The sequence below is a fragment of the Peromyscus maniculatus genome, chromosome 13 (assembly GCF_049852395.1).
Source record: "Peromyscus maniculatus bairdii isolate BWxNUB_F1_BW_parent chromosome 13, HU_Pman_BW_mat_3.1, whole genome shotgun sequence".
Taxonomy (NCBI): Eukaryota; Metazoa; Chordata; class Mammalia; order Rodentia; family Cricetidae; genus Peromyscus; species Peromyscus maniculatus.
Genome location: NC_134864.1, coordinates 34,398,199 through 34,424,387, shown reverse-complemented (window position 1 = coordinate 34,424,387; position 26,189 = coordinate 34,398,199). Strand labels below are relative to the sequence as shown.

The following is a 26,189-nucleotide window of genomic DNA, read 5'->3' as shown; positions in this document are numbered from 1 at the left end:
CAAAGAAGAAGTAATTTCTTATGACCACCAAGTAGTTCTTAGGTTTAACGGAGTCTGCTTCTTGTAGTCACACTCCTGATCTTTGTACACGACTCAAGGCCACCTAAGGAAAGGAGACCAACTGCCACATTCAGTTCATGAGAGAAAATCCCAAGTCACGCCTTTAGCTTATTTCATTATGTATTTATTGTGTCTTCACTCCTGTTGCATCATGTGAATGGAGCTCTCTCAAGCATCCAACTCAAATCACAGAACAGATTGTGATCAGAAGGAGGTGCAGTCCACAGTCAAGGAAGACAATGGTACATATTATCTGAAGTGGAGTCAGCTTCACATGCCACTAGTTCTCAGCGTCATTCACTTCCCCATTTCCCCTTGCCTTTGCAGAAAGTTGTGTCTTTTCCATAATATCTGGATTTGGACAGTGAATCACAGCATATAGACTTGGTCTAAGATAACTGTAATTCATGTCTTAGGACAATCATGCTGTGGGATGTTTTGTATGTCCTGTGGGAGCCCATTCTCAGGTTCTTTGTGGCGTTACCCAGCAGGTCCATATAGAGGATGATTAGGACCATGGGCCTGAGTGCAGGTGTTTGAGATGGTCTGCACTTGGCTGTGCTGGGGGATGGTCTGTATGTCAAGTTGCTCTGATTGGTTAATAAATAAAACCTGATCGGCCGTGGCTAGGCAGGAAAAAAGGACAGAAAGGCAGAAGGAGACGCTGCAGCCGCCGCAATGACCAGAGAGGCTGCAGCCGCCGCAATGACCAGAGAGGCTGCAGCCGCCATGACCAGAGAGGCTGCAGCCACCGCCATGACCAGCAGCATGTGAAGACGCCAGTAAGCCACCAGCCACATGGCAAGGTACAGATGTATGGAAATGGATCAATTTAAGATAAAAGCACAGTTAGCAAGATAAGGACAGTTGGCAAGAGGCCTGCCACGGCCATACAGTTTGAAAGCAATATAAGTGTCTGTGTTTACTTGGTTGGGTCTGAGTGGCTGTGGGACTGGCGGGTGACAGAGGTTTGTCCTGACTGTGGGCAAGGCGAAAAAATTCAAGCTACACAATCACATCTGTAGGAATGTTTAGCATAGTTATAACAGTTTTATATCCTCTCTTATGTATGATAGAAAATCATTCTTTAAGAGCGAGTTAGCTTGTCACTACTATAATCACTGCTATCAGCTCACAAAATATAAAAATACCCCTTTACCTAAGATTAAACTTCTATTTTCTGGTAACATCATTCAATGATGTACAGAATTGCCATTTCAAACAAGAAGAGTATTTTATGTGCCCTTTTATTATGTGAACAAGTGTATATAATTAAGTTATACACACATTAAATTATTTTTCACTGAAAATATGCCACTTGATCTTCAGAAAAATATGTAGGTCTAGTACAATTATACTTAAGTAAAGATTATTCACATTTTATGCATGATAGCAACACAACTGAATATTCTTTAAAGAAATAGTTAAAGGACCTTTAGGATAGAGCTAAGGCTATTCCTAGAATACAGTTTACAGATATGATTGCATCTACAAAAAACCCCAGAAAGATCTCAAGCAAATAACAATGTGTATCTTAAGGTCTAAGAGAAAGAAGAACAAACTTCAAAGAACTAAATGACAAAAATAACAAAGGTCCAGGGAAGAAATTAATGAAATAGAGACTAAAAGAATAATACAATGAATCAAAGAGTTGTTCTTTGAAAAGATAAATATGATTAACACACCTTTATCCAAACTAATAAAAGAAAGAAGATCCAAATTAATAAAATCAGAGATAAAAAGAGGATATGTACAATGTACGTACAAAGCACATACATACAAAGTACCTAATATACATGCAAAGTACAATGAATGTAATATACAAAGTACAAAAATGTACTTTAAAATCCAGTTCAATGAAATCCAGAAGATTGTTAGGAAATGCTTTGAAAACACAACCCTTGGACATCTAAAATAAACAAGTTATTAATCATATATTATCTAATATAGTTAAATCAAGAGAGTACAAACAACTTAAACATCCATAACAGTCAATGAGATTAAAATAGTCATAAGAAGCCTGTCAACAAAGAAAAGTCCCAAACCAGATAGTATAGACCTCTTTTTATGACTCACTAAATGGATGCTAGGTTAGTGTTCCACATAGAGATCACCTTAGTTAGTTATCATGCTGGATTTGGCAAATGATTACTTTCATCCCTTGTCCTTACCTTGAACTCACCAGAGGAGAACATGCTGATGTAATTGTTCACCATCTTAAACACGAATCCCCGGTCCATAAATGTAAAGCAGCGCTAAGAAGATAAAATTCCAAAGTCACGTCTTTTTACTTGAGGGATTTTAGAAAAGATAATTGTATACTGAAGCAGTGTAATAATTAACTAAGTGTGATATGTGTTTAAAAAAATCTATAAAGGATGTTAGAACACCCATCTGCATATAGCAAGTAATTAAAACACCATAGATAGTATAAATGCCTGAAATTCCATATCCACACCTATCGGCTGTTTAAAATATTGCTTGAAATCTCACAATGAGCTATTTTAGACTTTTTCTTTCATATAGAAAGCTGTCTACTTTTTAATTACTTGGTTACATTTTATTATTGTTTTTAGTACATTGATCCCAGAGTTGCTCGGGTGGAGACCATCTGCTACACACTGTGGGTGGGATGGGAAGTGGTAAAACAGGCCAGCAGTCTTTTCATTCTTAATGGCTTCCTTCAACAGGGGACTGTTCTTTATTTCTTCCAGGGAAGCACACATTTGAAGAAGAAAGAGAGAAGATCCTGCCATTTCTATCAGGGAGCTGTTTGTATCTTGCTTTTTCTGTTGTCCAGATCCTGTTAACTTAGCCAGGAAGGTCTTAGGTCAAATTTATAATGGGCACGTTGATGGTTCTAGAATTTGTCCTTTTCGGCATCTGGCAAAGCTACTGGTTCTATCAGTTCCCTTTTCACTCTGGACTCTGGTCCTGTAGCCCCGCGGTAGGAACTGGTTTATGATGACCAGTAAAAATAATTGTGGGGAAACATTCTTTTATTCCCCAAGTACAGGTTATCTAGCCAAACAGATTAGATATATAGACCTTCCCTTGTAGAAAGTTGCTTAGCCAATTAATTTTACTGTTTAGAATGTTTTTAAACACATTTATTAATATTCGAGGTCCATCTTACATATTGTATTTTCAAATGGTTTTCAAAAGCTAGTTGAAATAAAACAGGGATCAGGCAGATGAAGAGGCAGCAGAACATGGACACTGAACAGGAAAAGCAACATTTGCCTTGACGTTATGCTACAGAAGAAGAGCACGTGAACAGATGTGTGTCAGAAAGAGTTGAGACTCAGTTTGGTAGGAAAAGAAAAAGAAAGGGAAAAACAGAAAAGCTATACAGGTTGCTGAGCTGTGGGCCCATGTAAGACTCATCTGCTTTAAGGAGAGAACAATAAACACACACAAGATTTTGGCACAACACTGTGAAAATGGTTCGTTTCATGATGTAGGTTGAGGGAGGGTACCTGAGAACCCAGGGCATGTTTATACCCTCAAAGGGCTTCTTCCATAGAGTCTGTCCTTGTGCTGACTGGAAAACCAACTAGCACAATTATGGTCTTATTAAATACCAATAACTGACAGTTATTTATGGCTTAGATCTGGAATGACCCACCCTGATCTGAGCATCACATCTTAATTAATCAGTACCCATGTTACCTTGTTATTTTGATGGTTATGGAGCCTTACCTTTAGGACCTAAGGCCTGGCTAGTGGGAGAAGGTTGATAGGGGTGGGACTCTGAAAGTTCTACCCTTGGCCTTCCTTCTCTGTTCTGTTTCCTTGTGTCAGCCATGTGAACAAGTTGCCACACACTCCTGACACCAGAGAACAGTAGTTCTACTTTGCCTTCCCTCGGAAGATGGATCGTGACTCTGAATCCAGGAGTCAACAAATCACTCCGTAAGTTGCTCCTATCAAGGATTTTGTGACAGCCAGGAGGAAAGTAAGGACTGCTCTGACTCACAGTATTTGACTATTGATGAGGAATTAGACAACCAAAAGTGGGAAACATTGAGAGCCTTCTTGAGGAATGGCCATTAACAGATTTCTGGGAGTACAAGAGATTTGTAACGCAACACCAAGGGGGCAGTGCTGGGGTGGGAAAGGTCAGGGCTCCTCAGTTCCTGGAACTGGGCCAAATCAAGACTTTCAATTTTACATTTTCCAAATCTGGTTTTTGCTCCTTTCTTTTTCGCTAGTATTTTCTTTTTTTTTTTTTTTCCTTTTAAAGGTTTTAATATGTACTTAAAAATGGACAATTCGCATCACAGTTATGTACCTGTGACTTTGTTAGCTGTGAGGATTATGCATTTTTCCAGTAAAACAGATTCATGCTTATGAAAGTCACTATACATCAAGTTGTGACAAGAGAACTCACAGTAGGAATAGTCCAAGTAGCAAAGAGGGGGAGGCAGAGAGGTTATAAAGCGGTCACACCGTTGACACAAAAGAACAATAAATAAATACACATTTCTGTATGTTGAAGGCAATTCACAATCATTTCCAGGAATTCTGTGAGAATTTAAGGCCATTTGTTCTAAAGAAATTTAGACATAACTTCACAAAACTGTAATTCGTATAAAAACTGTACAGTGAAAACCATTTAGAATTGATTGTGAGCAGGCAAGCTAGGGGACAGGGATGGGTTCTTTCACAGCCAGGGGACAGAAACAAGTTTATTTCACAAATGGGTTATGTGCTAAGTCACAGGGCTGTGTACATTGAATTGAGAATTCACAAGAGACTTCAGCCTGTGCAACCCGTGTGGCAAAGTGGAATGGTGAGAACAAGAAACCCCAAGCAAGAGAGCCAGTATCCCTTTGAATTAAAGTATCTAGACAGGATACAACTGAATACAAAGTTCAAAATACCTGCTACATGGTTTGGAGTTACAGTCTTGGTTTGACTTGTTAAATGGCATTATAATGATGGTAGTTTTTATACAAAGTATATTCTGTGCATTTACAGTTTACCGTGTTTGCCTTTTCATTGCTCCTACTTAGCATTACAAAACATGTTTACTGCCATCTAATTTTAAACCCAAAGTCCATGAAAAATGCACATTCTTACAGAGTCACATCTGTGTATGTTTAAACTCCATTATTGGCCAAAACTGAGGACAGATTTTAATCACTAAATAGATTTTTCTTCCTCCTACTCTTCCCTCATTCATACCATGAGTGTCCAGACAGTCATTCAAAGAGATATTGCTCTTGTGATTATAACTATTGCAATTTAGAAGACAAAGGATTCAATATTCAAAACTTATTCTTAAGAACAGTTATAAAAGTATTGAAATTTAAAAAGTAGTAACATGTAAACATTGATACAGAGACTGCTGTCCCATATGTGTATATATATTTATATATATATAGCAGTCGAGGACAATATTTATGTTAAAAATGTAGCTTGTGCTTTTTCCCAATAATACATTGGAAATTCACTATTCTGTTGATAACAAAACAAAAATATTTGAAAATTAGAGAAGACATCTCTACTTTGCTTCAAGCATTTAAACAATTTTCCTGTTGCTCATGCAACCACCATATTTACAGTTTTGGTTTAGGAAGAGAATTAATTTTGGATCCGAGAAAGCACATTATCGAGTACTGCTGAAACCAAACTGAGAAAGTGTCTCATTCCCTGGTTCATAGCAGAGCACCAGGTGCAACGCATAGGCTCAGCAGTTCTGACTGACGTGTGATGAACACCAGCATCTGGACGTAGTCATATTTGAGTCTGCAGCACGTGTGTAGGCGGGGTGTATGGGGGAGGTGCTGGTGATGGCTTGATAGTATTTTCAACAATGATCCCAAAAGCATTTGTTGTCTTCTGTGTCAATAAATTATTAATAAATTAATAAATAAAATGTAATTAAATTAGAAGTGTGTGTGCTTGATGGATTTTGTGGACATTTATGATACAAAGTATAATCTTTCTATTCACAAATTTCTCGTGTGTGTGTGTGTGTGTGTGTGTGTGTGTGTGTGTGTGTATGTGTGTAGATCAACCTGGAGTCTATGTGAAGTATTGTTATTGCTATTTTTACCTATATGTGTTTATTATCAGTCTATGCTTTTTCACCATTACCGTTTATTTTTTCATCTTGGATATTTTCCATTGCCTCCACATGAGGTTTATACATAGACAGCAATAACCTTTGTATAAATACACTACAAATAAACACATATTTTTTAACAAACATCCAAGCCAAGAGTAGTATATATGGGGTCTCTTCGCTTTCTTAGAAAATTGCTTAGTTATCTTTATTTTTTTCCCAATTTAGGGAAGAATACTGCAGAGGTTTCCTTAAATGCATTTTGCTTACAAGTTGGACTGGATATAAATTTGTTCACCAAATTTTCTATTCTGTCAAGCACTTCCAGTATGCCACCAGCAACACAAAACACTTCACTCTCCGGGCCTTAAAGTGTGGTAGAAAATGTGAGTCATTGTCCTCTCTCCTTTACTCTCTTCCCTTTTAACACACACCATCTTTTCCTTCTACTTGAAAGGAAAAGAATATTAAAAAATATCAAGGGGAGGGAATAGTAGAGTGTTGGTGTAGTGAAAGTAGAGATGGGGAATTGGGGAGAGAAGGATTCAAGCAGATAGTAGTTTGATGTGGATGGGGAGACCAGAGCACAAGGGAAAGGTTCACCAGAATGAAGTGTGCATGAAGAAGCTTTCTTGGAAAGCAATGATTGTTGCAACCCACATAAAAAGTATAAGAGGAGATAATGGAGCACATGTGATATGAAAGAGCTTTTGAGTTGGAATGAATATTAAAACATATGTCAAGAGGAGAAATGTAGACGTGGCAGTGTTCATCTTACCTTCTGAGCCTTCATCATAATAGAGAGTAAGTTAATGGCATTTAGGATGCTTTGCAGCCACTGTCAAGGGGACTTGAACAGAACTGTGCTCTCACATAGCTGTACCTTAAGGAATCTGGCGACACTGTGGTTCGCTCTTTTTGTTTCCTCCAGGGCATCCTTGTATTTCCAAATCACATGGTCGCACAGGCCCATCACCAGATTGTCGAGTTCACTTTGGTAAGACTCAGGGAATCTTTGAGCTCTGGGAAGCTAAGGAAAGAACATGTTATTCATAATGTGGTGTGTGACTTACCAAGCCGGGACAAGCAAACTGAAAGACTTATATTTTATAGACCAGCAAATCAAAGGAGCTCTTTGGAAAACTTGAAAGCAGTAATAAAACTTAAAAGCCTCTTAAGTTTCAAGGTCATAATTCTATCATTTTTATTAAATGTTCCCTTCTAGCTTGACTGGTAAATTTATACTTTTACATTAAAAACTGTTAATCTCAAATACTCAAGCAACATGTGCAAAGCAAAATGTGAAAAATTTCATGCTCTCATATATTAATTCCTTCCTCTTGCCTCCAAGGAAATAACTATTAAACTTTAAATAAAATATATTAATTCTAAAATGAATATTATTCCAAAATAATTTCTAGTCAGACAACTCCATTGATCTTAATTTAGAATGATTTTTAAAATACAGGAATCCTCCCAATGGAAAAAACTATGAGTGCTAAAGCCTTAAAAGAGACATCTGTAGCAAAGCCCCCTCCCCATCCAAGGGAGCATCACAAAAGAGAGGGTGGAAAGAATTTAAACCATGGAGGATTGGGAAGAGTGTCATGAAATGTTGCCACCCAGATAGGACATTGCTACAGCTACCATGATCACACAATGGTTATAGAAACCTGTACAAGATTGGACCCTTGAGATATCAACATGGAGCGAGGACATACCCTACTTAGCTCCCCAAGGAGCTAATGGCTGTTAGTGAGTGCTGGAGGAGGGCGTGTAATTTTGTCTAATGTTTTAGCCTATGGGAGACTAGATGGGAAGAAAAAGGGGTTCAGAGGAAAGTGGGGGGGAATAAGAGAGGATAATGGGCAGGGGTGAGTATGGTCACTATATATATATATATGTGTGTGTGTGTGTGTGTGTGTGTGTGTGTGTGTCAAAATGTAAAGAAATATGGTAATGACTATGCAGGGGATGGCTCAGTAAATTGGTAAATTGGCTGCTTTGGAAGCAGAAGGGGTTATAAAGGCTGGACATGATGGCTTGCATCTTCAACTCTATCACAGGGGGTTCTTGGAGCACTGAGCTCCAGGTTTAGAAAGAGACCATCTCAAGAAAACAAGGTGGAGAGTAATTGATGTCAACCTCTGGTCTCCACATGAACTTACACACAAATGTTCCTGCACACACACACACACACACATGCACTCACACACTAACACATGTACATTGTACACAGACAAAAATAAAAATGTAGAAAATTTTAATAAATAAGCAAATAACTGGGTGAGAATAGTTACTGGTCTGAAACAGTTTCTAACATGAGTTCTAGTCGGTCCTAACTCTATGGTTCCAGGATTTACCACAGATAAGAAATATCAAGATCCAAATAAATGAAAAAAATTAAAAAAAAATATCAAGATCCTTCTGAGACTAGATATAGAGGAGCTTTGCTGTGAGACTATATAACATATTTAATATAATTTTATGCCATGTTTGGAAGTCAGTATAAAAGGGGAAAGTTTGAGAAAGCTGAGCTGTCTCTTGGGTTTTATAGGCCTTTCCTATAAGGTCAATAAGATCCATTCGTCTCTACAAGTTGGTTTTAGTGACTGTTGTCACCACAATTAGAGTTAGAGTGGATCATGTAATGTTCAATTACAAGCACACAGCCTTTCACACTGTAAGAACATGACAAAACACAACAAAACATGAGGGTTGTTTTACAGGGATCACTTTAAATGTATATTTAGTAATGGAACATTGGAGCTGACTTTCGTTTTTCTTTCCATAATACCACTTATAAGTATTTCAAAAGCCTCATCATTATTCCTTAGATGTATTTAAAATTTATTGTTGAAATCATACAAATTGATAAAAAAAACCCCACCCAAGCTAATGAATCACATATACCATTTTCAATCTTCTTCATATATCTTGGGCAATAAGGATAAACAATTTATCATTACAAAGGCATCAGTCATTTATTTATGTATTATGTTTGTGTCTGTGGGGAGTGTTGTGTGTACTCAGGTATATATGCATATGTGTGTGTTTAGGGAAGGCTGGAGGCCAGGGATTAATCTCAGGTGTCTTCTTTAGGGGCCATTCCTGTTTTGTGGGACATGATCTCCCATTGGGACCCGATGCTTGCTATTTACTATGTCTATTGGCCAATGAGCTCCAGAGAATCTCCCTGTCTCAATTTTCCAGCACTGGAATTACAAATGTATGCCACCATACCTGGCTTTATATATGGGTGCTTGGACTTGAACTTGTGCCCTTGGGTTTTGCAGAAAGCACTTTACTGACTGGGCCATCCCCTGTCTCAACAACCACTTGTTAAATAAATGAAACACATTTGTAGCTTCCTCATTGGGTGTTGTTAATTTCTGGACTCATTATGTACACCAGAGCTTGTATTTTCTCCCCGGAGACGAGTACAAATGCCATGGATTTTTGATATTCTCTTTCTTCCTCCCTCTTTATGCCTTCTGTTGAATTTCCCCCTGTGTTCTACTCCTACTCTTAGGCCAAAGGCATGTGGTGTGGTAAATGCACAAGGAACGTTTTCAACCATCCCCTGAATGAATATCAGCAAAGCTTGAGGTGAAGGATAACACAGACAGGGAGTGGAACTCAGAGGCTCCCAAACTGCCTGTCTGGAGAGAGAGAGGAGGACCCGGGCTGCGAGACAGCCAAGGTCATGAGGGCTGGACCCAGGTATGGGGCATTTGGGAGCTTTGTTGGCAACAAGTGAGTGATGGGGAGGAGAAAGCTAGCCAGCTCCACAGACCTACTGGTGCTTCTCAGTGCTGAGAAGACCTTTAGCAGATCCCAGGAATATGAACGTCCCCTAAATCGGACGACCAGGGACCATGCAGGGGTACTCTATCCAGCCACGTCACATCTCTCAGCAGACCAAATGAGGCATTGTACCCGAATCCCTCAGATTTCCCACACATTCTTGCCCCAGAAACTCATGACTAAAATTCCTTCCATGTGGAAAGCCACTCACTTCATAATTCAAAGAGAAGAGAAAATAAAACAAAATATGCAAACACCCTGGGAGAAGTTTACTTTGGATGCTTTTGTGTCAGAGGATGACACCTTTTCCTAGGGAGACTAGTAAGGAAAACGGAAGGAGCTGGCTTCCTGCGCGAATTAGTGTGAGGGCTACTGCTGAGGTAGGTGACGTAAAGGCCAACTGGGATCAGTGAAACATGAATTTCTGGGCGCAACGGGCTGTCTAGATAGTTTGTTCTCAGTCTGTTCTGTGACCTATCTATGTGAGAAGATACGCATCAGTCACACTGGTAGCAGAATTTAGTCCAATCCATTCTCTTACAGCTCAAATAAACAGCCCCTGTCTAGATGTCCAGTGTCATTTTTACTACCCAGCACTTCAGTGGCAGAGCAGGGATTACTGCAGTGAGGGAGAATTTCGCATCCCCACAGGGTAGAATTTAGAGATAAGAATCGTTTTTATCTTCATGTTAGATTTTCCTCTTCTTTGGGGCAGAAGATGCTTATTTCTAGAAGAAGGAAAGCAGGTGTACCCAAAAATTGAAACAAAACAAAACAAAACAAAACAAAAAACACATACAGGGATTGGGGTGAAGACATTCACTGCTGCAGAGATGGTTGGAAAGTGCTGGGACCTGGAAGTGTGGGTAAGTGTTTCTGTCACTGAGGAAGGATCCCTGTGTGTTTTCTTAACCTTTAATGCCTATATGGTATCTTCTATATCCCTCTAACAGTCAGTTCTTCTCATTAGAGAAGATGCCACAAAGCCTTGGTTTTGTAAGGAAATAGGCAAACTCTAGGCAAGCTGACCCAGCAGTTCCTTGGTTAAAAGGCCCTGACCTAACAGCTTTCTGGACCTAATCAGGTCATAGAGAACATACCACAGTTGGCTACGGAAACCAGGTAGCATCTACAAGAGCAACATGAATGAGATTTAATATTGGACACTGAGGCTGTTTGATTTAAGGGACACAATATAAAAGGGTATGCATTAGAATTAATAGCTAAGAAGGTTTTTGAGCATGTAAGATTAAATGATAGGGAGCTTGCTATAAGGCACTGATGGCTTTTCAGACCCAAGAAATGGATTTAAGTCACCTGGAGTCAAATTTGTAAATGTCTTAGCTACTGTAGCAGAGGATAAGGGCTGGAGTAGAGATGTAGAAGAAAGTGTACATGAGGGAATTGCTGTTAATAGAGCTCATTGTGCCCATTAGAACATGAAATTGCATTGGAAAGCACAGTAAACACTCCAATGAGCCCAAGCCACCATCAAGGTGCTGGTACTACCATTACTGTCATGTTCCATGGTGTCTGGTGTGTGTGTTGGTAGCAGAAGCAGCCATAGTACTGACTCATTAACAGCCATGGAGATAATGGGTCACTCTAGTAACAGAGACCATGTGACGTGCTTGGCTAGGGCATTGTGATTAGTGGTAAGGTTATAGGGACATCCAAGAAAGCTCAACTCTGAGGGACTTGTAGAGCTGGATAATTCCATATGAAATATAACAAAGAAGTTAGAGCCAGACAACATGAATATGGAGGTCTGTGTCTTTAAGTAGACACAATCCTGTCTCTGACATGTGTTAACTTCTACATACAGTGCATATGAATTAAGAGGAAGCTGAGTAAGAGGAAAGCTTCCAAAACCTCTACTGAGTAACTTATATGCAGTGATGATTCTATCTATTTTTCTTCCAAAGGTCTTATGGACATTTACCAAGGCTATGAATGCTGGAAAGAGGAGGGCATTTGCATACTTCAAGCACTATTGGACACAGGATCTACATGACATTCCTAGCTCGAAACCCAAATCACCCTTATATCTACCCTGCTAAGAGTGCAGACCTATAGGGACTGAAGATGGAATCTTGACTAAAGCTCTGATAACATTTAGATGGATGGGATGGGGGTGTCAAAGAGCCACCCCAAAGTAATTTACCTGGTCCCAAATGTGAAGTTTATATAGAAGAAACTAACATTTGGATTAAACATTGCACATGGAGGCCATGGTTTGGAGCTGTCTTTGTGAGGATGCCAGAGGGAGTTCTGATATTGACTGTCCCCCACCAGGAAGGCAAGTCAGAACAATGTCACTGATCTGCTGTGCCCACCACTGCAACACTGTCTGAATCTACTTCTGGTGGTGGTTGTAATGCCAGGTGGGGGTGCACACTGGCGCTCCTCTCTTGGCTCTATCCAAATGGAGGCCGAGAGAGGTGTGTGAGAACTCAAGGTATTCCCTTGGGTGCTCATGGGTTGGTTCTCATTCCCTGACTCTGTGAGTAATCACAGATCACATGCAGCGACCTTGGCTACAGAAATGGGGTTGCCAGAGATTCAGACCACTCTGGAAGGAGGGTCTGGGCCACACTCTCTGGTGGGTCACCAAGACTTTCCCAGCTCTGAGCTAGGGTAAGAGGACATGGAATGGATTGTAGAAGAAGGGGTGGTGAGCTTAGGTAAGCTTCTGAGGAGACTGTGATAGGAGCTAGAGTTAATTCCACCAACCCCTCTTCTTCTAAGAGAAGGCGATGGGGGATGTGAAGGAGCAGATTCACAACTGTGTGCAATGTGCCATCATAACTGTGGACTGTAGAAGCCCAGATATTTCCTTAACTAGTATAAAACATGTAAAAACCTGCTATATCCCAGACCCAATCAATCACTTATGGCAAAAACGCATTATCTCAGGCTTTTTCCATTCAGTGATGGAGCTGGCTGAGACTTGCCAGCAGGACCTGTGCAGTGTACAGTTCCTCCAGTGAGCATCCTCGGCTTTCACATGATGCACTGACCAGGCTGAAAGCTTCTTCAGTGCCAGGCTCATTTAAACCAACGCCCCTTCCTTCTCTATTTTCTCTCATAGGTATCAGATCTGCCTACCTCTTTTTTTTTCCATTTGTCCTTTATAATTACTTCTCTCCAATAGATTTTGCAATTGTAATTTTGTCTTAGCATCTGCTTCTGAATGGGCCTTTATTAACATACATGATCAGTTCTTGTACTTAAAAAGCAATTAACATAAATTGTTAAGGTTTTACACAGCCAATAAAAGTGGAACTAATGAGAACATGTTCATTAGTGTAATTGTTGGATGATATTACATTGCTATATTACCTATGATCTTACCTGAATTTTATTTGTATCAATCAAGTGCTGTGCCATTGATTTTAGAATAATTGCAAAGAAGAACCAAGAATGCTATAAGGGAAAACGACAATAAAAGATTTATTAATCTATGTAAAAATAATGATGATTATGATCTTTACAATACAATATTACTACTTTTTTTAAATCTTAAAGTAAATTAGTAAGTAAATGGACCAGGGCAGTAACACATTCTCTGTTACCTTAGGATGACATTTATCAAAGTTATACTTGTCATAGCTCACATCATACATTATTACGTACATTAGCTCCTTAATAATATCAAAAAGTTGAAGCTAAAAAGTGTACAGTTTACTTGAGATGACTTTTTGAGCATTTGTTCATGAAAGATTTATTCATGAATATTTGTTTCACTTAAGTTAACAAAACTAAAATAAAGCTTTTGTGATAGGCTCATCACTGGGCTCTTAATTTTGTACTCATTTTGCTATGTGTTAATCATTTTCCCACCAATACTTACACGTTGAAAGTGTATTTCCCTTTTTCTACCACTGAACACCAAATAAAAATTGCTATTCTCTACCTATTCTCCTGAGACTACCTTTTTAATTCAACAAACCTCGTTTAGAGTCTCATTATGGAGACTCATTAGCATGGGGTCACATCGCAATACCACACTACATATTCAATCATCATGAATCTCTCTGCTGTACTACCACAGAGCAATTGAATCACATCCAGTTTCTGGCTAGTACAATGCTGTGGTAACCCTTGTGGACCATCACCTTAAGTCCAAGAGATTGGCTTAGGTGAAGGGGATGAGAGGCTGATGTCCATTCTAAAGAAGCAGATGTGGCTTAATGAAGGGATCACTTCCCTGAAGAAATGAAAGTGTCTGCTTGATAGTGAAACTGAAACCCACACTATCAAAAGTGTTTAAGGAATCCAAGGCACACTGCAACTACCTCCATCTCCTATCCTGTCCCAAACTGCACCTTTAGTCATTGTACCAAATGTTCCAACATTTGTTTCCATATTCAACAGACTCTCTCCATTCTCATGGTGGTCCACAGGCATGGCAGACTGCTCATGGCTTCTCTGACTTCATCTAACCGCTCCCATCCTTGCCCACAGTGGTGCTCTCAGACTCAGAGTTATCTACAGCCTTATTGAATAGGTAAGGCCTTTCCCACACCTGCAGTGTTCTACCCTGAAATCCCCATGGCCAGCTCCCTTCCCTTTTCCTCAAGTGTCCCCTTCTCTATCAGGTCACCTGCCCACCCTAGTAGAGTTGCTTATTTCTTTGAACGGCTCCACACTTTCTTTTCCCATGTGACTTGCCATCAACATATAATTTATGATTAAATTATATCCCTAGCTCTTTCCTCCCAGTAAGCACCCAAAGGCATGGAACTTAAGTCACCTCTCTAATACATTCCAAGTGCCTAGGAGTCTGACTGCTTGAAGGTAGGCAGGTGCCTGAAATATATCAGTTGAATAGATACGATGAATATACTCAGAAGGCTTCTTAAAAATAAACTACTTGGTCAGTCAGATTTTTGTGAACTTATGCTGATGGCTTATGATGTCATATTGCCTTTCTAGATATTTGCAATCAGTTGGACCCAATCAGATGAATTTGTCAAATCACAATAGACAAAAAGCTTGAATCTAAATTCAGGGTTCCAACATCATTTTATAGTTTATTCACTGTCTCTTTTTTCATGTCCCTGCACACGTTTCAACTTGAGATTGAAAACTGGCTGTCACTCACTTATCCTCTATTGTCAATATGCTCATTAATATGCCATTACAGTTCTTTCCTATTTTTTTCCTACTATAACTAGCTGAACAAGCTTTGTGCTATACTTACTGTTTGTGAATATTTCCAGACAATTTTTAATAGTAATTCATTCTGCCTTTAGATCAAAGGACTAAACTTGGGTGCAACCTGCTCCTCTCTCTGTTTCTTGACATAGAAGACCCCACTTTTAATTGATAATTTGATATAATTAAGTTTTGATATGAAACTTATGTCAGAAATTAGAAGGAAAATGACTTGTGAAAATCAGTGAGTCCTGTCACCTTCGAGCGATAAAATTCTGCACCCACTGCTAGCAACTTATGCACTGTGATGAAGAGGATTACCTTTAGGACATGCTTGACTATCGTTGAATCATTTGACTTCAAAAGATCACTCAAATTTTTAGCCAGTTCCTCATGTATCGTTCTCTCTTTGTAGGACCTGGTCTTGAATACAAACTGAAGAAAACCCAGATAAATGAACAAAGTTAATTACTCTTAAAAGGTTTCGAAGATTACCCTACACAAACAACTCATTTCTCATAATCAGCTGCTTGTGTCAGCTTTAGTCATGGAGTCAGCGTAGGACTGATGGGAAGAGCAGGACACACTTGCTCCTATTTGGGTCTTTGCAGAAGTAGGGCCTTGCTCACCTAAGCTCTCCTTGGCACTCTTTCTGTAGAAATCAAGAGAAAGGGCCAGAGAGCCATTGAGCAGGTTCAAGGAGTCATGGAGGGCTTGGACCCACCTACGTAGGACACACTCCCCTTCTCTTTCCTTCCACTGGCAACAGGTGGCATGGTAGCAATTCTTCATCCTGAAAGGGTAGAGCGCCCACTCAAATAGCCAAGTGGGGAAGCAGGTGCCTTCCAGAAGTGAGGAGGTGAGCGCCCCATAAGCCCAGGTTTTATCACCTATGCTAGACACAGCTATCAAGAGGTTGATAAACATCAGCCATCAGTAAGATAATGAACGCTGCTTACTTTCCTTTTTTTTTCTCCCCAAGGACTGTCTTGGTAATAACCTTCTTTATTTCTTCATATATTTTAAGAACATCAATACATACATATGAATACACATATTTCAAAGACATTAAATGCTTCATATTGAATTTTAGTAGTTTGTTTATGAGTTGGGTTTGCCTCAAGAAAGGTATTGTCTTCATGATATTCATAATTTAGAATAGACTGCAACTTAGAGGGAAGACAGGCAGGAGACTGGTGCATTTACTTTTGGATCTCTAACCCTTTCTTTGGACCTCGAAGGACCTCAGCAGGTTTGAAGTTCATCTCAAAGGGAAGACAGAAAGCTAATGGGCTCATATAACCAGCTACAGCTAAGGGTAATTAGTTTCCCCTGAGCATTGAACTTCCTATGAAGACAAACTTACCATCAACTGTTGAATCCTACACATTTATTTAGCCTGAAGGGTATTTTGTTTCAACTAGCACTGGACTAGTCTAACCTTACAAACCTGCTTCTTAGAATTGTTGGTGCTACAAACCCCTGTGAAGCGCAGCATTTAATTAGATTGACGCAGACACACATCTTTGAAAAAGACACAGTGTATGTGTGCAGTTTTGATACCGTAGATGGAGTGAGTTAGCAGCTGGTACCACTGAACTTGAAATGGTGTTTTGTTTACTTGTGGATAAATACAAATTACAATGACTATAACATCACCCAAGGATATACAAGCATGTCTTGGAATCAGCCCATCAGTTGCTTACAATGTTCCTAGGGGTGGGACTTAATATATACCTATATGTTAAATGTTTCCCTTCCACCTCTGGTAAAAATAATTTCAAACTCTTAGCTCAAGGTCAGGCTGTTAACCATATACCTTAGCAGGAGTCTGATCACAGAATCATATGTCTGGGTCCTCGTCTAGTCTGTCTCCTCTTCTGTATCAGAGGAGACAGCTGAGGTTTCCTGAGGTTCACTTCTCAGAGCACTTCACTGCTTACACTGAAGTCTCTCACTTCTTAGTTTAGGGATTTTTTTTCCCAGACTGATCCACAAGTTGGTTGTACTTATTTGGAAGTGTTTGTTTATTTCAAAATAAATTCTAAAATATCCTTAGGAATTGTCAATCTGAAATTCCACAAAAGTATATCCCTGGATTTGAGCTACTTTAGAACAAAGGGTAAACCACTTCTCTTCTGTATTGCAGAATGTGACACTCTTGTCAAGATATTTCATATTTTCTGGGTGAGAATAAAGCCTATTCCAAGATGCATTTCCAAGAGCACCACAGAGTAAGTGTCTGAGCATCCGAGGTTCTCACAGGAGCTGGCCTTGGTGATGACAGAAGTAGCCACAACAGCTGAAGTTCTTAATATATTTTTAAACAACTCCATTAGAACAAGGAAATTGATACTACAGTTGAAATGGTGTTGTCTGAATGAAGTACAATGATTCAAGGAATTATTTTATTCTATTTGGTCTCTTTGTGGATTGAAATAGAAAGTAAGGGTAAGTATTGAGAAGATAAACTCTTCCCAGATAATTACATTAGCAAATACACTCATCAATCCACTAGCAAAGTAAGTGATGCCCCTCTATTAAGCACAGAGCAAACTACATGGTATTTGTGGGTGTAATTAGCTTTTGGTAATTGAAGTCAGGGTCCTAGCAGGTACAATTATATTCTAAGGAAGGGGCTGTGAAATGACTATTCTAGAATGCAGGCTCTTTTAAGGAGGGTCACAACTCATGCTTTGGTACTTGGGGAAGACATCTAACACTTCTCATAGAAAATACATAGATAGGAATCCATGCACGTGGAATCTCAGAGTGGTTCATTCCGGAACGAGATTTTTAACTACTTCCTTTTGTAGCAACATTTCTATGACACTAATCATTGTTAAACAAAGAAGCTTCTATCACAGAAGGCCCCAATTCTTCTCCAGTTGCATTTCTAAACATCTAGAATGTACATGTTTATCCCTATATATGACTTGAATATATTTCCTTTAAAAAGCAATATCTCCAAAGATCCAGTCTGTGTATGCAAAATGGAAATGTAAGTTTTGTATGTATCATAAAGCAATTGAGGATGCTTGTATTTTGCTTTCAATGAAAGGATATTTGGAGCAGAGCTATGAGAATGCAAACATCACCACAAGTTCATTGGCATCGATTCACAGCCAATTGAAAATGAGAATAGGACATCTCCAAGTGGACACTTGACAAGGGACACTGAGGAAGCAGTGCACACCAATGAGATGGGCAAATGGTTCATGCCAGAAGATAAAGGACTTAACATACCAGAAGCAGGTACAAATATACAGTAACTGGGAAAATGAAATAATGCCTGAGAAAACAATAAAAAGAGCTAAGAAAACAATACAGAAGAAACACAGAGCATTCAACAAACCCGCAGAAGTCTTTCTTAATTAGCATAGAAATTTTATATATTTCTAATGTCAACTTCAAAGGAGCAACACTTGAGCTTTCTTTTCTGTCTTTTTCTTTCCACCATTCCCACATTGATATTCATTTACACATGCACACAGTGCTTTTACATTTAAACAATACAGGTAGCTCATTAATGCAAAGAAATGGAATTCTTCTAAGGTGAACTTGTGTTCTGACCATGGTGGGCACCATCCAACTTCAGGGTGAGACCCTCCCTCTTAGTGCCGACAGGAAACAAGACAAGCCACACAGCACAGGGCACATGATCAGTGCCCTAGTGGCGACTCCGTACCTTAATGTATGACTGGACGGAATGGTCTAGCTGCTCCTCATGACACTTGGCCACAATGTCAGCCAGAACCCTGGAAAAGCAAGGATGTTCAGTGGCCTGGCTGAAGGTATAAAGATTCTACTGTCTTAGAATACTTGGAAAATGGGGTATTTCATGAATGAATGAATGAACCAGCCAAATCACACTCTTCTCTTGCCTTCCTCACTCCCAACAGAGGGCACGTGACATATCTCTATCACCTGGGAGTAATTTCCAAACAGAAGCATTCCAAGAACCCACTAAGGTAAGGTAAGGTAAGGTAAGGTAAGGTAAGGTAAGGTAAGGTAAGGTAAGGTAAGGTAAGGTAAGGTAAGGTAAGTAAGGTCTTAGGGCATGAGGTCACACTGGAGACATTTCCTCCGAGCTGAATGCACTACTTGTGGTCTCTGCACTTGCTGACATTGTCTTCCTGGAAAAGGGATAATTTTAAGTACCTAATTAGGCTCTGATTAGTGCCCATGTTCCATTTTAAAGGGCTCACCTTTCAACCAGTGAGCAGAAGACCTATTTTTGGAAAAAGAGATTAGGTTAAGCTGTATATTTCCCTCATTAGCTGGGCTAGGGTTTCATGTAGCAGTGGTATGTTGATATTTTTCATATTAACATGATCAGTTGCTGCATGGCTGGAGAGCTTTGGGAGATCTCAGAAGCTAACAGATCTGTAAGCTGCAATATTTAAAAGTCTTCTCAACATCGACATAATACTCAGCTAAAAGGGACGCTAGTTGATGCCACAATTTGAGATTTTTAATCTGGGTCCAGAACTGGATGTTTGTGGAACTGATACTCATACTTTAATTTCCCAGAACTTCGGGGTTTTATGTTAAAAACAAAGCTAAAAGCCTTCATTGTAGAAAAGATAAATAATATGAACAAGGAAGAAACAGTCAATATTTCAATACTAGCTGTGATCTTTTCCTAATGCTAGGGCTATTTTTGAAACACACAACAAATATATGTTTAAATTATTAATTCAAGATAATATAAATGCAGAATTCTAAGTTTATGACTAGACTTAATAGTGATGTTGGAAGAGTATGGTTTGACTAAATTTAACACAAAAGAAAGGAAACAGTGCAATTAAAAAAATTCTGTGGGACTATGAAATGATACAACTATTTTGGTAAACATTCTAGCAGTTTCTAAAAAAAAATATCTAATATTCAGCCAACGAATTGTACAGCCATTGCGCTACTGTGGATTCACATCAGAAGTCAGGCATTAGAGTTATGCTGACCTAGAATTTATATATAAACATTTATAGTGACTGCGTTCATTATAGACCCCAAATAGGAAAATTTCAGATGTCTTTCAACAAATGAATCCTTAAACAAACTGTGATACAATCCATACCATAGAATACTACTCACCCATAAAAAGAAGTGACCTAGTCATAGATGGACAACCTGGGTGAATCTTCAGAGAATTGTGATGAGTGGAAAAGCTAATGATTGCATACTGTATAATTTCATACATACACAGATAGGTGTGTGTGTGTGTGTGTGTGTGTGTGTGTGTGTGTGTGTGTGTGTATGTGTATTGAGAGTGGGGGAGACTAAATAATGAGTATACTTATTCTCTCCATATTACCCCTTTTAACTTCTAATGAATCTCCAATTATCTCAAAATAAAACGTTAAAAGCACAAAAGAAAAAAAAATCTAGTGTTCCACTAATGATAATAGTCAGGAATCTGAAAACAAGGGTTTGAGAGTGAGAAATGCTTAAATCTGAAAAGCATGTCCACACGAAATGTACACAAATGTGGCTATTTAGTCAGAATCAATCATCAGGGTTCTGTCTGAGGAAGGGTGGCACAATCTTTCCCCTGCCCCAGGGTTGCTATGGATACCTGGTGACGGTCGCAGTGATTTCTTCTTCCTCATTCTGCACTAGAATTTTGAAGAGCTGATTCAGGATGATAGGCAGGAAGCTGATGATCGAGTGGATCTTGTCCACATTTAGTAAGTTCTGCAGTGAGTTGATGAGAAGAAACATGTAAAGAAACGAGAGGAGGTAGCCCAGCACAATCTGCAGGTGTTTTTAGGAATACGATGTGATCACGTGATCACCGTGGCTCCCCTTTTATCTGGTCATTCGCTTTCCTGTGTCACTATGCCAGAAGGTGTAGGTCATGTTGAAAGGACTCTGCTTAATTAGCAATGGTAAATACATTCTTATTTTCAATGATTTCTGTTTAGGATAAAAAAAAAACTGATCTTTGCCTTTTCTCCTTTTCATGTGAACAGAACCATGTAGAAAGTATGAAGTGAAACTCATTTGCTCCCTAAACTGTAAAGTCTTTTAAAGTCCCCAGTGACCATCACTTCTTAGTTTGCTATTCAGTGGGAAATAGGTTTTCTTTGCCAGTTTCTACGCCACAAACCACTAAATCTGCACATCCTGTTACCTTACAAGCACGGACAAAACTCGAGGTAGGTGACTGAGACATGTCTTTTTCTCTCTTTTGGCACTGATGGAAAAATGCATTCACATGTGGGTCCTGCAAAGGCAGAAGAAGTGTTTATCTGTGGTGGCACACAAACTGAGTGATGGTGGCAAGCACTTCTAAGCAGCGTTTCCCCACGACATCAGACTTAGAGCCCCTTCTTTCAGTAGACAGAGAGGTCACCTGAAGGTCCCTAACTGAACTCCAGCACTCTGGATGACAATGCCCAATCTCTCAAATATTTCATACTCAGAGTTCTCCCATCCCTCTTGGCCAAATAGCCCTGGCTAGAGAATGTCATCCGTTGGCGGGCCGTCTGGCTGGTTGGCTGGCTGGCAGGCTCCCTCTCTTTTTCCTTTCTTTCCTTTCTTCTCTTCCTCCTTACCTGCCTCCCTTCCTGTTTCTCTTTTTTCCTTCCATCCTTTTATCCTTCCTTCCATCCCTCCCTCCCTCTCTTTCTTTTCCCCCCCAATGTTCCTTATTTTTCCAGCCCACATTCCAGAGAACTTTATAAATCTCTCTTACATCATCTATGACCCACAGGACACTGTGCTGTCTTTGACATGCCTAGGAATATTTCCAGGTTTGATGTGTCTGTATCAGCCTGGTATTAGGACACAACAAAAAGTGTGACATAAACCCCAAGAAATCTTGGTTTTGATCTGTTGAAATCTGCTTGGAATTTCTCCAAGTTCTGAGCTAAGTTATATAGTCAAGAAATGAAAGAACATTTGAGTTTGAGATATATTTCTGATGTTTCTCTTGCAGTACATACTACATGGGCATCCGGCATGGATTTTCCTCATACTGGTATTTGAGTATGTGATATTTCTGTTTCCTATTTGCAGTTTATTTCTTAACTAGTGACAGTGTTTTCCTCCTAGATATGTCTGCATATATTTGTCAAGTTAGCCATTATTTAGTGAAAGCTGACTGTGTGTCAGGCCCCTGGTAGGTCTTTTTGACAGAAGAAAGGCAGGGCAGACATGATCACATCAGCTGTGGGCTGTCCATCATGACAACATGACCAGCACCATACCACAGCTTCCACATGTACCTATTTATTCACAGCTTGAGAAGTGCTTCACAATAAAAGCAAGATGCCATCTGAGCAGGTTACAAGACAGCCCAGCATTGTCTATAGGCTCAGGGAACCAGTAAGACTTAGGAGACGTGAGGTAACAGTTGACCTCAGATCTGAACGATCAGGGTGAATTGATCAGATTGATGAGCAAAAGGCAGAGAGAGGGGGCAGGTGCTTTTCTCCCTGGCTGAGGAAGGGAAGGTACCAAAAACGTCTTGGAGAAGTTAAAGGAATGCAGTATGGGTTGGAAGTCAGAGTATGGGAGACAAGAGCCTTGGACCTTTGGAAAACAAGATGAGGTGGGTTTAATCAGCTGTGGGATCCAGGACTGGGGATGAGGATGGAAGTTTCTTTGAAACACCGAACTTTATTAATTTTAAAATCATATCTGTGAATCTTTATCTGTGTTATCTCTGTGCTTATCTCTACATGGAACCTGGATTATTTAATTATTCTTAGGAGCCAAATATGAGGTTGAGATAAAACAGTACAAAACAAAAAAGCTGCCTCACAGCAGAAAGAGTAAGCTTACAGTTTATCAGTTACGTGTGTATAGATAGCATGTGATAGCTCATGAATTACTATTACCTTCACATGAATTTTCTTACTTTGGTATTCATCACAAGCTTAAGTAGTGATATTTTATGTATACCATTTTCCTGATGAAGATTTGAGAACCAAAGAGGCCAAAGTAACTTGTTCAGTCATCAAGCCAGGAACTGGTCAAAGTGACTCTCCACTGAAGTCCTGTCTATCTCATGGTCATGGTAGGCACGGGGATTAGGCTTAGTTTCGGGGTAAATGTCAAATGTATTTGTTTTTACCACTGAACAGGTTCTAAATCTGGGAGTTGTAAGTATGAGGAAATCATACTATGAGTAGACATTCATATGCTAAATACACTTCTGCATTTTGGCCTCAAGTTGTATTGCTTAAGGAGTGAGGGCACTTTGTCTGTCTTGAAAGAGGTGTAAAATTACACGTTATCTTTCTTGGCAAGTTCAGCCAGCTGCCCATTCAACAACTCACGAAATGATACGTTTCTCCTATACATGCAGGAGCCACCATCATATTATATCATAGTCTAGGTCTCCACTTTAAAACATGACACTCACCTGAGTGTTCACTGTTGATACAACAAATGTTGACACTTTGAAAAGTGGTTTGCCACCATCGACCCATTTAATGTCGCTTCCTCCATGCTGCAAGAAAGAGTTTGCTGCCATCACCGACAATATGAGATAAGAGAATCAAGTCACTTAGTTTATGTTAATTTGCTGTTCTGAACTGTTACTCCCACATTGCTCTAGAGACAGGAAAAATGTGAAGATTCATTTGGAAGTTTTGGAGATGAGCCTGACATACTTTCAAGAGTCATTCTTTTAATGGTCACAAATAAAGTAAGAGTTGGATTATTGTAGGTTAAGTTCATAATTGCAATGGACAGGCACACTATCATGCTAGTTTAAATAGTAGAGAAAAAAGATAGCCTTGTTTCATAGCTGATTTTTTAAAAGTTTCTTGTAAATTATACACTATACAATACCTTTCCACTTGCAGAATCTTGAATGCTTAAATAATTTGGAGGCAGGGTGGTTGTTATTGGGATATTATACTCCTGAGAAGCTATTTGATCATGTTTCACCAGAGGAAGCCAAGCATATCCCACTGCAAGGAGACAACACGTAGAAAGTTTTGAACGCAAACCTCTATGCTAAGAAGCACAAATATACCATTTGTCACTATAAACATTGATTTCATTTAAAAATCAATAAATTGTATCTTTTTAAAATGTTCTCCAACTCTAGTTAAACACATTGACCTATTTCAGGTCACTTCTTGTAAGTACCTGAAGTCTCCAGAGCCTCTTTCTTTTTGGCGTTAGCTTTGGCATTGATGTCACATGTGATGTGATAAAAAGAAAATAAAAGATGGTGTTTTTCATGAAGTTGTGTTGGTAGCTCAATTTTCACCTGCAATGAAAGATATCACATTTGGATTGAGATTAAAATCATTTGCTTCACGTCAGCAACAAGAGTGAATTTTAAGTCCATGCTTAGTCAAAAATGATTTAATACTCAACAAATATTCAATCTGCTGGCTGTAATGTATTAATATGTTATTTTTACATCTTAAGTGGTAGATGATAACTTAGATTATGTAGCATCTCTCATTACATGATTTATGTTTCTAGAGTATGCATTAAATATACATATTCAAAGCCACACACTCACTAACAGAACTACAGAATGTAAGGAAGACAAACATTAAGAACTACCATAAACTGTGTAAACTGTAAGTCCTAGCCTCCAGAGCATGGTCATGGGCATGGGTAGTAAATGAACATGTGTTAGCCATTCAGAATCTCAGACACTGCTCAGAATCTGAATCTGCATCTTAATAATATACCCAGGCAATTCATGTATACATCATCGAGAACTGTGACTGTAAACAAGGTAACTGGAAGCCTGGCCTCCATCTCTCTACAATACAACACACACACATATGAGATGACTTTTGTCGTAGCAAGTAATGAGTCACTTGATGAAGCTGTACTGAAGGGTTATTAATGATGCCTCTGATTAAACACAAACATAACTACATGGGTTATTCCATATTTCTGGAAAGAAAGGGTTTGAAATAACCACCTACAGTTTATAGCACCTTTTGGATTAGGTTTTAAAGTTCTGTCACATGCATTTAATTTCCCCATTGTCTTATGAAGCGGACACTACTGAGGTGAGACTCAAGGCCAGAGATATTGGGGGCTCTGGGTGAGTAAGAGATGGTAGAGTTAGTAATAGGTGGTTTCCAAGACAGTCCTACATCTTCTGATGACCCCTGTATACCAGGATTCCAGGAGCCTGTCCAGGTATCATGCACTTAGCTTTATGTGAGTCACTAGTTCTGGGAATAGTCAAGTTGAGCAATAACTAAAACCCATAGATTATTAATTAGCTGTCCTGTGCATCTGGCTGGTTTATTTTCATTCTGTTTAAGGAAGGATTTAGGACTAGAGATTTCACAGTGTGGTCCCTGCAATGGTAGCATCGGTGTCGCCTGGAACCATGAAATCTTAGGCCTAACTGAGACACGCTGAATACCCAAATCTGAGTATTCTGCTTCAATCAGTCTTCCAGATAATTCTGATGTATGAGGATCCCTAAGAATTTTGAGGATCCCTGGATTTTGATGAGTTGCACGCCGATATATTATTTATATAACAGTGTACTAACCTGGTTACAAAAGCCTATACACATTTCAAAATCCCTAATAATAAGCAGAACACTAGAAAATTTCTTCTGAGCCAACTTCAAGATTATGTAGCAATGCACCAAGTATTCAAGAATTTCAGTTAACTAAATGGTAAGGAACTGAAGCAGAAGCCACAGAGTAGTTCTGTTTGCTGGCTTGCTCTTCCTGGCTTGTTCAGACTGCTTTCTTATGGAACCCAGGACCACCAGCTCAGGAGAAGCCCTGCCCACAGTGATCTGGCTTCTCCCACATCATTCAACAATAAAAAAAAAAAAAATGTACCATAGACTTTCCCACAGGTAAATCTGGCGGGGGCATTTTGTCAATTGAGGGTCGCTCTTCTAAAATGGCTCTAGCTTGTGCCAAGTTGACATAAAACTAGTCTTCACAATCCCTCACTTAAAAAATCTTGTAAATAGTTACATTTTATTGTAACGATGCATTGGATAATTTATACCTATTTTAAAGATAATGCCATCATTTTTCCTACAATCAAGGAAATAAAACCTTAGTATTAAATCTGTGCTGCAAAGGCCACTAAGTGATTGATAATCTACATGCCATGTGGAAAAGCT

General features: G+C 39.2%; 1 protein-coding gene across 17 annotated transcripts in view; it reads right to left on the bottom strand.

Moving 5' to 3' along the window:
* The window catches only part of Dock10 (dedicator of cytokinesis 10), a 249,841-nt gene that overhangs the window by 49,028 nt on the left and 174,624 nt on the right, over positions 1-26,189 (bottom strand). For all 17 annotated transcript variants that reach the window (XM_076549961.1, XM_076549964.1, XM_076549958.1 and 14 more), the window contains exons 20-29: positions 24,209-24,332; positions 23,906-24,027; positions 23,475-23,561; positions 21,237-21,329; positions 20,679-20,797; positions 18,789-18,858; positions 15,422-15,535; positions 13,295-13,366; positions 7,017-7,163; positions 2,232-2,315 (exon numbers count right to left, since the gene is read on the bottom strand). In XM_076549961.1, coding sequence (XP_076406076.1) covers positions 2,232-2,315; positions 7,017-7,163; positions 13,295-13,366; positions 15,422-15,535; positions 18,789-18,858; positions 20,679-20,797; positions 21,237-21,329; positions 23,475-23,561; positions 23,906-24,027; positions 24,209-24,332 — 1,032 coding nt within the window. The remainder of the gene's footprint in view (positions 1-2,231; positions 2,316-7,016; positions 7,164-13,294; positions 13,367-15,421; positions 15,536-18,788; positions 18,859-20,678; positions 20,798-21,236; positions 21,330-23,474; positions 23,562-23,905; positions 24,028-24,208; positions 24,333-26,189) is intronic.